We start from the raw sequence: 15896 nt of genomic DNA on the forward strand, positions 1-15896 counted from the left end.
TTTAGTCCAGTTTCAAACAAGGTCAAGACTACCACTGTGCTCAGTTTCATACTGCATTAGCAACATCTTGCTTGCAGGCTTACCAAGGCCTTACAATAAGTTCCCTCAAGCAGAATCAGGCTCTATTCAATTAATTTGCTTCAATGAAGTGCCACATTGTGATGACAAGCAATAAATGGTAAATTAGATCTTTAGTGCATAAATCATACTTAGAAGTGTCCCTCACAGCAAGGGTTCACAGGCAGCACTGTAATTGTGCTGACTGACAAAGAAATGCTGTCCCAGCCTACCAGCTTGCATGCATGGTTATGGTCAATCTCCTGGAAAACTGGCCCTGTGAGGGGGAGAGGAGTTAGACAACTTTTAAAGTTTGAAGCAGTGATCAAAATTTATGGTTCCAGTGTGAATTCATCTGTCTGTGACTGCCTTGAGTTACTTGGCAAAGGTAAATGAGCCCAGAAAAGAGGGGAAACAGCTGAAAGATATATGTGATTTTTGCAAGTTTTGAGATGTCATTTCACAAACTATAGGGTGGAAATTCAAGGAAATCTTTGTTAGTAAGTGGAAGAAAAAAAAACCCAGCCCAAACCTCAAAAACCTAAACAAGACACAGCAGAGGAAAAAAAGGAAGAGGTAGTGGTGAAGGTTGAGGGTTTGCCTCCATCTGCAAACTCCTTCTGAAAGCTGCTGACAGAGCTTTGGCATCTGATCATCTCCTGACTGCTGATTAACATAGCACTGTTTTATATTTAACTCGGGCCAGAACAGGAGGGGCTGGGGGGTGGGGTTGCACTGCTTATAAGGGGAGCACGGCAGAAACAATGTTCTTCTGTGTCAGTTCCCTCCGTCTCCCGGCCCAGCTGCACTTTGATCATTCACGTTTCCTCCAAATGCATGTTGTCTTTAATTAATTGAGTGTCTCGTGGAAAGCGAGGTGCGGGAGACAGGCAGAGAACAGCTAAAGCTACACAATTAAAATACAAACCAAGACTGCTGAGTTTACTGAATGCAGGTGCTGAAGTGACTAATAAGCTTTTTTGTGGTTAATGTTTTGCTCTGAGAGCAGATCCAGGAGCAGAGATGGAGGGCATGGATTTTGAGGTTGAGAAGTCCAAGAGGTACTGCATGAAGAAAAAGCATGTGGCTATCATCTGTGGAGTCGTGGTTGTTGTAGGACTTGCTGTGGGGCTTGGTGTGGGACTGAGCAGACCTAAAGCTCCAGAGGCAACAAAGCAACCAACAACAGATCAGACGACAACAACAGAACAGCCTCCTCCCCCAATGGATTTGGGTCCCTGTCCTTCCAAGAATGATGACACTGGAGAGTGGAGAGATTTTAGGCTGCCCACTTACGTCAAACCTCTCCACTATGATCTGGAAATCAAGCCTGAAATGGAGCAAGACACTTACACTGGGACAGTCAGTATATCTATTGCTTTGGAAAAACCAACTAGCTCCCTGTGGCTTCACCTGCGAGACACCAAGGTTACAGAAATACCCACACTCCGGAAATCTTCAGGACAGCAGATTGCTGTGAATGACTGCTTTGAGTACAAGCCACAGGAATACATTGTGATGAAGGCAGCAGCAGAGCTCCCTGCCACTTTTGAAAGTGATCCCTATGTGCTCACCCTGAAGTTTCAAGGCTGGCTGAATGGTTCACTGGTTGGGTTTTATAGGACCACCTATACTGAGAACGGACAGATCAAGTAAAGCAGTTTTATTTATTAAGCTTTCTTCTCTATTTTTACTTGCTCAGGCCTGCTCTATCCTGTTTCAGCTTTTCACCAACTTACTGACATTTCTGGGCTGTTCTTTCTTTTTCTCATTCCCCTAAGGAAGATGCTGTATTCAAAGCCCTTTGGCTTCTGACTAGTGAATGTGGGCTGGACAGATGAGGGGTTTGTTACTATTATTATTCTGAAAAACCTTTTCAAACTCTACTGGTCTGAGCTTACCTTTGAACTGAATGGCTCCCTCAAGGAGCTGGGGGGATCAAGGCCTGTTTTTACCTCTCTAGTACAATAAATAGCATACAACTATCACCACTCTCTCCTGTTATCCCCAAGGTAACAGTTTTGGTGTCAAATGTTCTTCTGATAGTTTTCCTGATAGCATACCTCCTTGATGCTGTAAGCCTGAGGAATATTCAAACCAGAACTTCCCTGTCTCTCTTGCAGCTGGTTTAAATTATATGTAGGAAAGTCTAAACAATTAGGGTCATATTTTACTTTTTTTTTTTTTGTTTTGTGCTCCATCTTTTCCTTATTAATATATCAACTGTTATTGAAAGATTACAAAGCCTCTACCAGTTCAGCTAACCCATTCCACTAGCCAAGTTTGTACTACTTCAAGTGGAAGCTTGAAAAAGCCATTGCCCACTGCTCAAAGGCTTCTCTTCACTGTTAATGTATGGAGAGGACACTCACCCATTTTCTGATATTTACATTTCTGAAGTGATTTATTCCAGCCTTTACATCTGGGAGATAAACTTGGCTAGACTTTTACAAGGCCCTGTAGCAGGAACATGGAGACAAACACTGATGTGTTTTCATGGCATTTCTTTGTCCTCCTGGGACAATGGTGTCGTGAGTGGGAGTCTCGTCAGCTCCATTCAGCCACTGACAGGAGTAGCAGTGGTGACAGGCACCAGCAGCAGTAGCGGATCCAAGAGGTAGAGGATAAAGCAAGCATTGATTTTTCCTGTGGAGAAGTCATGCAGAGAACAGGTCGAACACCAGGCAGCTCTTTTCCTCTTGTTTTCCTCCATATATGACCTCAGCATTGCTCTGACTTAAAAGGTGCTTTGGTTTTATACTTTGAGCAGCTTTGGTTTCATACTTGGAGCATCAGGCATCTCCACAGAAGTTTTAAAGTGCAACCTCCTAGCATCCTTCTAAGTTGAGGTGTGTTACTTTTCATTGGTGAAGGATATCTAGATATTAAATTTATAGCCCCAGGTCTGTCACAACCCCAGAACAACAGGACCAGAACACAGGTCTTCTGAGCTGCAGAGCAGGAGAGGTGAGTGCCTGTGCCTCAAATCCAGACAGTATGGGTAGACAAGCATCTGATACCAGGAAGAAAGGAGAACTCTAAAACTAAAGAAAATATAAAATGTGAGCTCACTTTGACTGTTCCTACTTCTTGAATTGCATGCTGGAAACGACAATTGCAAGGATGATGCTAGCCAGCAGTCTGAAAAATCTCAATGCAGAAAGGAGTTTGCAGGTGTGAGTGTGTTAGGCTTGAGAAGGGTTTTAATAAGAACAAGTGAATAGTAAATTCTGAAATATTTCTCATGTGATTGAGTTTGGGCAGATTGCTTGTGGGGGTGGCAGAGGTGATGTACATGATAGTGGCAAGTACAGCTTTGAAAGTAAAGCAACCGACAGCCAAGTTGTTGCTATGCAGCAGAGGGTAGGGGATAGGATAGGGTGAGGAAGGACAGTGAGGGAAGGGTTTTATTACTTATTAAAAAGCATTTCCCCCCAGCTTTCTACTTAAAAACAATGCTGCCTGGAATTAGCATTTTTATTTTGCCTTCGCCTGAGGTACGCACCACTCTTGGAAAATTTCAACCCAAGTAGTTCTGTTGTTGTCATGTTGCAAGTAAATACAAATCAGATCAGGTAACAGCAATGATCAAACAAGTCTGTTAATAGTGGATGTTAAAGAGAAGGGGGCTGAGGCAAGAAGGAGATACAATATATAATTAACCAACTCTGTTATCCCTTCTGTGCAGTGTTAGAAGCAGTGGCACCTTTAGAGAGACTTAATAACACTGAAAGTCAGCTCCTAGGGCTGAGCTGCTCCCCAGATGTTTATCTGTGAAGGCAAAGGTTTTTTGCCAAAGCATTGCTATAAGGCCTTTGGTTTACAAACTGGGCACATGTCCAGGCTCTGCTGTTGCTTAGATTCAAATCTCCCAGCACACTTTGTGGAAAACAGGTAGAGAGAGATGTGCTGAACACACCTCTAAGTCTGGGATCCTTGAGAGGCTTAGGGAGAAGAACACCTCATTTGGGGACCCTGTTCAGACAGATCACACAATCCCCATCAGGAAGAAGGTGCTTTTGGACATGCCCTGAAGCAGACTGCGAGATACCTTGGAATCATGACTATTTAAATGGATGTGCACATGGAGGTAGGGAGCAGGAAAGGAGAAACTTTGGAAATGTAGATTTTGGACACATACCTGCCTAGATGCTTCTGTGGGTTCCCAAATCTAGCTATAAGCACTTAAGTCCTTTGGTAAAACTGTTCCTCTGTCTGCACATTTCATTTCCCCATTGATGAAAAAGGAATAGCAGTCCTTCCCTACTTTGCATGGTGCCGTGAGCATAACTACATTATACTTGTATTGTATTCAGATCTTATGGAGAGGAGCAAAAGAAGAGTCCTTGGTTGGTGTACTGGGTTATTCAGGTCATTAGCTTCTCTCAAAAATGTGCTGAAGCCCCCTTGTATTTTTTCCTTAATATTAAAAAAAAATACTAACATGTCACAGCAGCTGGCTTTGATTTTGCACTACTATTAGTGACAAGGTATGGCTTCCCTTTTTTAGGAATTCCCTCTGTTGTCTGTAAGAGAACAAGAGGCTGGCACATGTCTAACAGGGATGTATTTGGGATTTTACTGAATAGACAAGGGAAGAATTTTCTTCTGTGTACAAAAGTAACACTACACACTTCTGATTTTCTTCCTGAAGGAGAAAGTTTTCTCAGAAGAAGCAGCAAGTTGGAATTTTAAGGAAGACTAGGAGAAAAATGCTTTAATTAGTTCAGGGAGGAAGGAAGTCATTTGACACTAACAACTTGTACTTCAAAGAAGGGGGAAAAAAAAGGAAAACGTATCATGGTTCTAAATGCATTACTGTTTTATTTTGAGAACAGCTGGATGCAGTCTCAGCCAGATCTTCACTTCTTATTACTAAGATGTTTACAACTGTCAACTCTAGTTCATATTTAAAGGTCTGGACATTAAGAGCAGAAGCCACCAAGCAGTGAAGAAAATCTTATCTAAAAACTACATTATGTTGTTTGAAAGTGAATTACAACATTTCATGTTTCTATTGCCACTTCTGTGCATGCCATAGTCTGGAGTTCTCATCATCTAGCCTATAGGAAGGGTAGTGCTGAAGTTTTTCACTCATAATGTCTGTCTGCCTCTGCAAACATATGAGGATAGATGGATTATCACCTTATAAATCAACAGATGTATCACAATGTTATCAGTCTGTAGGAACAAGACATAAATGTGTCAAAATATATAGCCAAATTTTTAACCAATAGCAGTGAAGCATTGCCCTGGAGGCTTGGAGTTAACTTAATTGTGAAATAGCTCTCAAATCCTATGAAAAGTAGAGAGTGACAGCAAAGAATGCACCGAGCAAAAGAAACTCTGTTGAGTCTGAAATGATGTTAAAGTGAATGTTCATTATGCTTTCTGCCCATGAACCTTTGAGCTGCTATTCCAAGGAACATGAATGGAGAGAGCCCAGACATATTACCTCTGTCAGGCTTGTGAATGACCCTTGCAGCTACAAGTTCCTAATGACCAGTTTAGTATTTAACCGTCACAGGGAAATGCCAAGGGCAACAGAAACATTGAAAAATTGGTTGTCAAGTGAGCTTGTAGGATTGCTGCAGATCTGTAATTTATGATGTACACTTTTAATTACTTTTTGGAAAGAAAAACTACCTTAATATAGTTGGAGCAGCTGTAGAAGTGCTGTCAGAAAATGCTCAACATTCCAGATTAATTGAAGGAGCATCTGTGATCCCTTTCACCATCAATCACTGGAGAATACACTCTGCCACTGGTGTGGGTCATTAATAGGGGAGCCCGATGTCACTGAGAGAAGCAAGCACAATATGAACAACCTTCACCTTATGTTTTTACATAACCCCTATTGTCTAGTCCCTCCAGCTGGTTGTGCATAACTGAGATGACTTTCTGACCCCCCCAAAACAGCTTGCATAGCATCAGTTATGTATGTACTAGGATGTTCACCTGAACTTTCATGCTTTCTCCAACAGTTTCGCTAATGGAGTCAGGGGAACATAAGAGCAGCAGAAGAAAACTGTATGTGATAAATGCAGAAAAAGAAACACACAATCAGGATGAGATTTATTGGCATTTGTACAGTTTCAAAGTGTTGCTTCAGGAGGTGTTCAAGACCCTAATCCCAAGATATGCTGTAGTGGGTAAACAAGTCTTGGAGTGACTTATTCCTTTTAGGTGATATCATCAGTTCTTTATTTTAGGTGTATAAATCAATGGGAAAGCTCAGCAGGAGGGAGAGCAAAGTTTTCACTGTGCATGAGAGGTCATGCCTCTCTTATTGCCTGGCTCCTAAAAATATTTGATGATAAGCAATTTGCATTAGCTTTTGCTCTGAAACCTAGAAGATCTTGATGACAGACTGACTATGCAATGTCAGCTCATGCATTTTTGATGTCACCTGCTTTTATGAATGGATAAATATGCACAAATATTTGTAGTTGAATTTTGTTTGTGAAATCACTTTAAAAATGCCTAGAAATTGCAGACAAGATTTCAAAGCCATATAATGAAGGCTTGCCAATGTGTTGTTTGTTTCAGGAGCATTGCAGCTACTGATCATGAGCCAACAGATGCACGGAAATCATTTCCCTGCTTTGACGAGCCAAACAAAAAGGCAACTTACACCATATCCATCATCCATCCAGATGCGTACCAAGCGCTTTCCAACATGCCAGTACAGGTATGTGTTTCCCAACTGCTGCCTAAGTGGAACAGTTCTGTAGAGCCACTGAAAGGTAATGTGGGTCACCAGGTTCTGGCATGTTCACAGACTCTACTACTCAGGCACTGGAAAAGTCATGCTTAATAAACATTCCATGAACAGAACTGGTTGGCTGGGTAGGACTCGAAGTGGTCCACCAGCACACAACATGGCAGCACAGAGTCAAATCCAAAGCAAAAATGGAACACCTCTTCTTTTGTTAGCCAGCTGACCCTCTGTTCAGATATTTTAGGTGAGCATCCCCTGCTAACTATAAATAGATATTGGCAGGTTCTTCAGTCAAACTGGGTAGGCTCAGAGGATGAGTACTCTGCAAGACAGCTGCTTCCCAGATGGAAAGTCTAAAATAATCACTAAAACTGCATAATGGTCCAGAACAAGGGTCTGCTGATCACAATATAATGGCAAAGAATCCTGCTAGCCAGAAAGACTAGGATTATTCTTTTTAATAATGGAGGATCTGAAACCGCATCTGTCAGCTCATGGGTGTGGATATTTGTCATTCCACCGTGTCTATAATTTCCTAAATAATCCATTTCTTGACCTACTGTCAAATTCCAAATTTTGCATGAAATTCAATGGCATCAATTATCTACCTCTGGGCCTTCTGGAAGAAGGCTGAATGGCTTTCAGATGAGAGAGTTTCTACTGAAAGTTAAACTGAATGTGTAGTCTATTGTATAATTTCTACTAATAAGTTCTGAAGTAGGAGATAAAGTGCCAAGTGAAAAAAAAGAAGAAAAAAAAAAGAAAGAAAAAAGAGCTTCCAGCCTCCAGGCTGTTGGCATTTGCATTTTTCCACCCAGAAAACAAAAGTCTGCTTTTATTTAAAGTCCCCCATACTTATTCTCTTAGCAATGCAGCTGAGATATCTATTACCAGGCTGATACAGATGCATCCATACCCTTTGCACATTTAAAGCTCTGACCCATTGTTATTAAAACTATTTCTATGATACCTAGAAGACCACCAGGCACTTTGATGAACAACACATGAAAGGAGATTGCTGTACCTTTCCTCACAGACCTCACATAAGTGAGAATTTGAGCAAGGAAGTAAGGGGATAATGACTTATGTTATCAAGATTTATTGTGTTTTGAGATTTACTTTGCACCTTGACATGTAGACCTTGCCTCTATTATGGACCTACAATAATAAGCTTGCAAAGGGCTAACTACTGCTTCTTAATTGATTTGCTAAAAAATAAATACCAATAAGAAAATGTAGATTATGCTGAATTCATATTGAGGTTTGACTAAGGGATTACAGCAGAGCACTTTTTCATCTGGTCAAGGTCAGTAGCTCTGGTCTTAGTAGTGGAAGAACTTTGGGGAAAGATCTTTTCCACAGATGGAAATGTAAGAGTTTGTAAAGGCAAGGTACGCTGTTTGTTACATGTACTATAGTTTGGGTGCTGTGGAGCTTTATAATCAGCACAGCAAAATCAGATCAACAAAATCAGAATCTTGTACATTTCATTTGCATTTTTCACTAGAGTTTCTTCAATTTTTTTCCACTCAAGTCCTGACTTTGTTGAAATAACAAAAGATCTCAAAATAGAGTCAAAATGGGTAAAATAATGGAAAATTGGATTGTGAATACCTTTTCGAAAAGGGGTTATGAATATGTCTGTGAATAGCTGTTTTTGCTCATGGAATCATATTACCTGTAACATTAACTGTCTGTGCTTTCTTTATATTGTGTTTATAACAAACAAAGTTCATGAACCACTGTATCTCTAGAAGGCTAATATCTTTTATATGCTTTTGGCTTTTGTTCTATTTAAGTTAGTCGTCCAGTCAGAAACACAAAAATTTTCAGACTATAGCAGAAAGGGAATAGAAGAAATATATGTTTAGAATAGAGCCATAGAATAAGCTGAGTTGTAAGGGACCCATCAAGATTATCAAGTCCAACTCCTGGCCCTGTGCAGAACACCCCAAGAGTCACACCATGTCCCTGAGAGCATTTTCCAAATGCTTCTGAAACTTTGTCAGGTTTGGTGTTGTGACAACTTTCCTGGGGATCCTGTTCCAGTGTTCTCCCTCTGGGTGAAAAACCTTTTCCTAAAATCAAACCTAAACCTCTCCTGACTCAACTTCATGCCATTTGCTTGAGTTTTGTCACTGGTCATGGGAAAGAAGAGATCAGTATCTACCCCTTCCTATTTAGTATTGTCAGCAAACTTAGAGGAAAACCCATCTAAGAAATCAGGAATTTTTAAAAATTTATTTGGAAAATAAAAACTATGATCAGCATGAAATTTTATGTATATTTAGGCAACCCACCTAATAACCTAACCCACCATTCATTTGTATTTGAATTACTTCAGGATAAATTTATTAGACTGGTCTATATCCCAGGTAGCATCCATGCATCATGACTTAAATATGTGATGCATGTATTAAGAGAGGGGAGAATTCAGTCTCTTCCCTTCTCTGTCCAAAGTAAATTTATTTTATGCAACTATTGCAAGAACAAAACACAGCATACACCAGAAAACTCCTGTTGGCAAAATTTCTGTTCATGTGAACGATTTCAAATCCCTGATGAAAATTAGAGCAGAGTAAACCTCTTTATTGCCAAAAAAGCAAAGTACCACTTCATGTATTGCAGAAGAAAAATATCTTGTCTGTACTCATGCCTTCAGCAATGAAACGTCAGCAGAGGTGAACCTGGAGAGGTGATTTGTTGCTCCTATGCAGTTGCAGTCTTCATACAAATATTGTACTCTTATGCATGTGTTTGCAATTTCAAGAATCAATTTGATTATTTTTGCATTTCTGCAGCAAACAGTACAGCTTGGTGATGGCTGGAATCGAACAACTTTTGAGAAGTCAGTCCCCATGAGCACGTACTTGGTATGCTTTGCAGTGCACCAGTTTACCTGGGTAGAGAGAACATCTGCAAGTGGAAAACCTGTAAGTCCTGCAGCCTGAACATGGTTCAGGTGACAGATGTGCCTTGATTTGCATTTTTTTGTTTAAAACTCTCTTTTTATACAAGCAGGGCATATTTTTCCTTTTCCTGTAGCTTATTTTATGCAGCCTGTTTTATCAGACTAGCTGTTCACAGTGGTCCCTCTGACCTTGACTACATACAGTGTTTTGCTGTCCTTCCCTGTCTCCCATCTTTGTAAGATCCCAGTCAGTACCTCCCATATGAGCAAACACGTGAGGAAGGAACACTCTTTCCAAACTCATCCCTGACTTGAAGCCCAGTGACTGAAGTAGTGTACAAGTTAGGGGGTACAGGAGAGTCACAGACCATGAATACAAATACCTTATAGTTTTCTGTGAGTTAAAATTGCACTTGATATTATTAGAGCTGTTGAGACATAGGACTACAGTGCTATGTGTCATTATGTACTGGCTTGCTTTATTTTACTACAGTGGCAACAGGCAACTGCCCAATGTAAGTTCTGTAAAAATAATTATAGAAGTGATAGTGTCTGCCTAAACAGGTGATATTTGGTAGATCCCCTAATCAAACAAATTGGTTTGAATCTGAATCTATTAAATTAAAATAGCTCCTTCATTTAGATGCAGTAGGCAGGCCAATCCATTTCTTGCTTAGATCCAAATCTCCTGAAGGTGTAGCTGATCAGACATTAAGAGATCACAAGACATTACATTGAGTCACAAACTGAAATCCAAAATACAATTTGCTCCTCAACAGAAACTCCTCATTTAGCCTAAACCCAGTTTGGGATACTCAACCTGCTGTTATTTGTTATTGGTTTAGATCTTTTTCTCATCTGATACAGAGAGTGATCCCTAGGGCTGTATGCCCTTGCTTCTTCCCCTTCCTTTCCTGTTACATAACACAGGGTCTTGTCATTCACATGAGCTGGCAGTGGTGTCCTTGATTTCTGGAGACAATGTCGCAAATGGACCGGGAATCTAGAATGAAACCCAGCCATTCTACTGTTCCTTTAGCAAGTTAGCTCTTCCTTAGTTGCTTTAACCAAAAAAGCTCATCAGATCCTTCCCTACTGAAAGCTGTTTGCTGATGTTAAAATCTGTCTCGTAGAAATCTCCAACGTTCTAATTCAGCTCTTAGCCAAGACTTCCTGTCACAGGACTGTACTGAGGCCTCCCTCTGTGCCCTTGCTAGCATCATGCTGTATGCTTGTATTACTTGACAAATAACTAAAGCTAAATTACACTTAGACAAGCAAATGGAGCCTGGTTTGAGATACAGACGTAATCTTTTTAGTTCTCTGCTGTTTGGCTAAGTAATTCACAGGAGTACATTTTTAGGACACCCAGTCACACAATTTTGTTAACCAACTGCTCTTCAGCATAGCTGGTTCATTCATTATCAGGGACAGGACCTTGACTACTTGGTCTCATGAGATATACTCTATAGTTCAGTTCCTTTAAACATCAAAATTTTTCTAGATTTTTGTGCAGAACATAGTACAGAAGGGAAAAAAATGTACTGAATAAGTGTGTAACAGTGTTTTCTACATGCAGAAGTTAAACATTTACTACTTGTCCATGCCATGCTCCAGAGTATGGCCCTGAGGTCATTATTTTTTATTTTTTTTTCCCCAAGCAAAACAGTACAGCCCACAATGTTCCTGACTGGTTGTAGTTTTTCTAAATAGAAGGGAGTGTTCACTGAAATAGGATAATTAAAGTGTGTGTGTGTAGAAGCAGGGGTATTCTTGTCAGTACAGAGGTTGCCTGAAGAAACATCTTCTAATTCAGGCCTATGTTACTACATATTTTATTAATGCTGTTCACTAAACAATGTCTGAGTACTTGCCTACACTAGAAAACTTGGGGTGTAAGTGAGGTTAAAATAATAATTTTCCTTTCTCTTAACATGGACATAGTTTTACCAATATAAAATACATTCCTAAGATCCATCACTAAAAATTCTCTTTTCCCCAGGGAAACAAGACTGTCTTTAGGGTTTTTAATCATATATATAGAAAGTTATTCTTCTAGCCTTTCCAAGGCATCCTGTCCAAGAACTTTGAAGATCAGCTGAATACCAGCTGGTATTTAGATTCACCAACTACTGAAAAGAACATTCCATAGTTTGCTGTGTAAATTTCTAACAATAAATCCCTCATTCAACACAAAGTATCCACTTGATCCATAAATTACTTTCATAAACAACAGCAAGAGCATACAGCTCACATGACATAAATTATTTATAAACTCTGCCATTCACTCTGAAAGCCCTAACGAAGACATTAATTAAATGAGTGGTGAGAAATGTGCCCACAGCTGGAAACAATGCTCTGGAGCTGACTACCTGTCGGGTACCAAATGTCTGGTTTGGAAAAATCACAGAGGAGATTATACAAATGAAACCCAAAGTCAGTTGTAGTGCAGGCTGAAGGTTTTGGAAACCATTAAAATGGATCAGCTAGGGGAAGACTGCTAAATTGGGTAAAGAGCTTACGGAAGTGGAAATTGCAGATTGTAATTGCAAACTGACCCTGGGGGAAATCCCCTGGCTGGAATGTATTCCTGATTGAATTTCATAAGCTGTTTTTGGTTTGGTTTGGGGTTTGTTTGTTTTGGGCTTTTTTTTTTTTTGTTTTGTTTTGTTTTGTTTTGTTCCAGCTTTATTTCTGAACATCTTCCCATCCTCTCCTCTCATTGGAGGAAGTGTAATTTATAGTATTGAAATCAATGTGTTTTCAGGCTCCAAAAGAGTTCCTGGAATAGACCAGCTCCTTTGCTCAGCTTGGGCCCTAAACTCCTGGCTGTAAGACAGCACTGAAGGAAGTGTAGCAGATGAATGTGTCCCATTCATAAGAGTCATGGAGCTGGCAAAATGAGATAGATCAGCTTTCCTAAAACCAGAACCTTCACTACATATAGAAATCTCATATCCACACTGGAGATTTTCAGGGGCAGGGAAGAGAACAGACTACATACAGCTCCAACAGGCTTTGGGACAAGAGATTGAGGGAAAGATCCCTAAAAGGTTCCTTGAATTCTAAACTCAAACTTTGTCTTCACAATGTGAAGATAACTTCTCAAAAGAATTTTTCTAGTTACAGGCCTCCTCATCATAGGCATGGGTGCCATAAAGATTCTAGTCCTCCACAGCTTGTTTCCTACTGTTTGAAAGCCATAGCCAAAGTGGTGCTGGACACCAGCCTTCAGGGATAGAAAGGACAACATTCAACACATCATTTTTTGCATTCATATATACAGGAGGAGCACAGAAATGGTCACTCATCACACCAAACATGCCAGTTTTCCCAGACTTAACGGGTCATAAAAGAGAGAACTGATTTTTGCCTACGATTTCCTGAGGTGCAACAGCCCAGAAGGCACCAAAACTGTGACTGAACGGCTGTGTGGCCCAAGGTCCTGGTCAAACAGCCACTCAACCTGCATGGGACAGCATATCTGGGAAGGGTCACAGATCTAGTAAATGCATGGTCTTCAGTGGGTTTAAGGTCTTCAAACATACAAGGACTAAGAGGAAACCATGACAATAGTATGTAGGAAAGGTACAAAGAAGTTCAATAAAATAAGATGCTATGGGCTTCTGACACATTTCAATACAGATGTGCTCCTGAAGATTGATCTGATGGGATCAGTCAAGAGCAGTGAACTGCCCAGAACAAGTGGATCCCCTTTGACTGTGCTTGCCCAGGTTTCCTCCTTGGGAAAATCAGGCCGTGGGGAAGTAGGGGCTGGTATGTAACCAGGCCCCACTTGAGGCTTGGCCACTCTGAGCTTCTGGACATGGGCTTGCCAATTTTAGATTTCAGACAAACAGTGTTTCCACATGTGTGCACATGTTGGCTTGGTATCTTATCTACAATAATCGAAAAACTTTGTGAATAAATCTGATGGGGAACAGAAATCAGTGTTCAGACCAGTCTCAGAGAAAACCTGCAGTGTTATTGAATGTATGCTAAATGCCTTTTCAATGTTAGACACCTGTTTCCTTTTTACTGAAACCTTTTCTAATTGTCTCTCTGTATTTTACAGCTGAGAGTTTATGCCCAGCCACAGCAAATACACACAGCAGAATACGCAGCAGATGTAACAAAAACTGTATTTGACTTCTTTGAACAGTACTTTAATTTGAGCTACTCTCTTCCAAAACTGGGTAACTATTAACATTTCTATTTTTCATTTTGTTAATTCAGTGTCATGATTATGTTGCTCCTACAGATCTCTGTGCTTTGGTGGAAAACAGCATGAAAGCGTTTGGTTGCTAACTGCTGATATTATGTCAGGATGTTTTAAAACTGTACCAATGTAGTTCAAGATGTTTCTAAATGTCATGATGGATGAGTTGGTCTGAGTCACTGTATTATTGCCAGTTCTCACAGTTCAGTTTGCTGAACTGAAGAACTGGTCCTGGAATGTTTATTTTAAAGCATCTTGTGGAAAATCAAGGCAAGCATTGGTGTCATCAGCAAAGGACCATCATGAGTCAAAACAGAGCCAGAAGTTTCAGAAAAAATATGTACCTCTTCCATATGAACTTCTGGACAAAAGTCAGCAGTGAGATAAGTGAAGATGTAAACTGCCAGAGAGTATGTGTATTATTTATTAACCTTAGTGCAAAGTGGGTGTGTATCCACTTCTTAGAAAGATGAATATTGCCCAGCATCTAATTTGTAGTTTCTACTGCTGGGCTAAATAAAGATCTGGGACTAAATAAGAGCAGTCATGTTCTCAAATTTTGCCCATGGTTACAAAACAAGCAAAGAGAAGGTAGTGGGCATCCTTTAGCTTGGGATATTTGGACTCTGCATGTGATTCACTCAATTTAACATGCACAATAATCAAGCTGGGAATGCAATCAGAGTTTTTGGAAATTCTCCCTCCAAAGACCTTCAAAAAGGTAATTCAGTTAGTTCATGAACTTAAAAGGATGGAAAAATACTAGCGGCAAACAAGTCAAGACAATACAGCGGGGGGGAAATCCCCAAATCTTTGAAGACAATTAATAATGCTAAAATAATAAAGTGCAAACTTTTTGTTGGCTATTTGTACCTGTACCTATCAGGCTAACCTATATTACTTTAACAAAAGACTTTTACCTCCTCCATTCAAAACAGCACCTGAGTTTACCGTAAATATGTTTGCATTTCAATGGCAACTGAATTAGGGAAACCAATACAATATGTTGTTCTCTCACACACTGGTCCCCAGTAATAATAGGTACTATATCTCACCTGTGCTTTATATTCAAACTTTCACTGTCATGAAAGCCTGATGACTTTGCCATGGCAGCATCTGGATAAAGGCCTGTCTGTGTGACAGGATGGACTGGTATCTTCAGGTCAGCAGTGTCACAGGATATATACTTTTGTAGATTCTATACATTTTTTCCCAGAATGTCTATTTCTTAGATCCCTAACCTTGACTTGCCGTGTTGTTCCTTCATTATTATAAGTTATCCAGTTCAAACCTGATGAATCAGATATGTTTCTGCACAATGATTTATTTAAATATTTTATTTCACATTGATTTATGGCTTCTGTTATTACCTTTTTTCTTGTATCCTCTTTTTGACTGTCATTGAAGCCCTTGCCAAACTATCAGCTTTATTCTGTAATCAAGTTGTTTAATTTAAAATAAGTAATTCCTATCTTCTGCTGGAGTGGAGTGAGAGGTTTTCATTCTATTCAGTTTTAAATCCTTCTGTACTTTTTCACTAACCCAGATAGAAAGCCTGTGGTCATTATTTGCAGAAGAAAATGCCAGTTCAGTTGAGTCTGCAATTCTTATTTAAACCTGTATTGATTACTGACCATAAATGAGTGACTCCCACAAATTGCCAGGCGTAGAAGCAGATGTTGTTCACTGCATGGGGGATTTACTTCAGTTAACATGTCAATAAATATTTTTAATACAAAAGTGTGACAAACAATGTCATGCCTCATTATTCTACAAATAGTTTCAGGAGCTTTACTGCCTACAGCACATCGCCAGACAATGGTATTAATTTCTGGAACCAAAATTAAGTAATGTATGAAATGCACATTCCCAGGAGATGGCATAGCATCACCTCCCAGGACAGATCCTCAGCAAGTGCAACTGATCTTACCTCTGTTAATCTCAGCAGATCCAGGGCACTTGCTTTTGGCCAGTTCTCTTCTTGAACA

The 15896-nt window shown here is 40.0% G+C and overlaps 1 protein-coding gene across 1 annotated transcript in view; it reads left to right on the top strand.

Annotated features, from left to right (window-relative positions):
• The first annotated feature begins 809 nt into the window (after window positions 1–809).
• Window positions 810–15896, top strand: part of LOC121348386 (glutamyl aminopeptidase) — a 64369-nt gene continuing 49282 nt past the window's right edge. Inside the window, exons 1-4 of the mRNA XM_041427800.1 lie at window positions 810–1709; window positions 6607–6748; window positions 9580–9711; window positions 13765–13885. Of these exons, the coding sequence (XP_041283734.1) occupies window positions 1081–1709; window positions 6607–6748; window positions 9580–9711; window positions 13765–13885 (1024 nt within the window). The 5' untranslated portion in view covers window positions 810–1080. The remainder of the gene's footprint in view (window positions 1710–6606; window positions 6749–9579; window positions 9712–13764; window positions 13886–15896) is intronic.

Source organism: Onychostruthus taczanowskii, unplaced genomic scaffold (assembly GCF_017590055.1).
Source record: "Onychostruthus taczanowskii isolate IOZ18803 unplaced genomic scaffold, ASM1759005v1 scaffold12, whole genome shotgun sequence".
NCBI lineage: Eukaryota > Metazoa > Chordata > Aves > Passeriformes > Passeridae > Onychostruthus > Onychostruthus taczanowskii.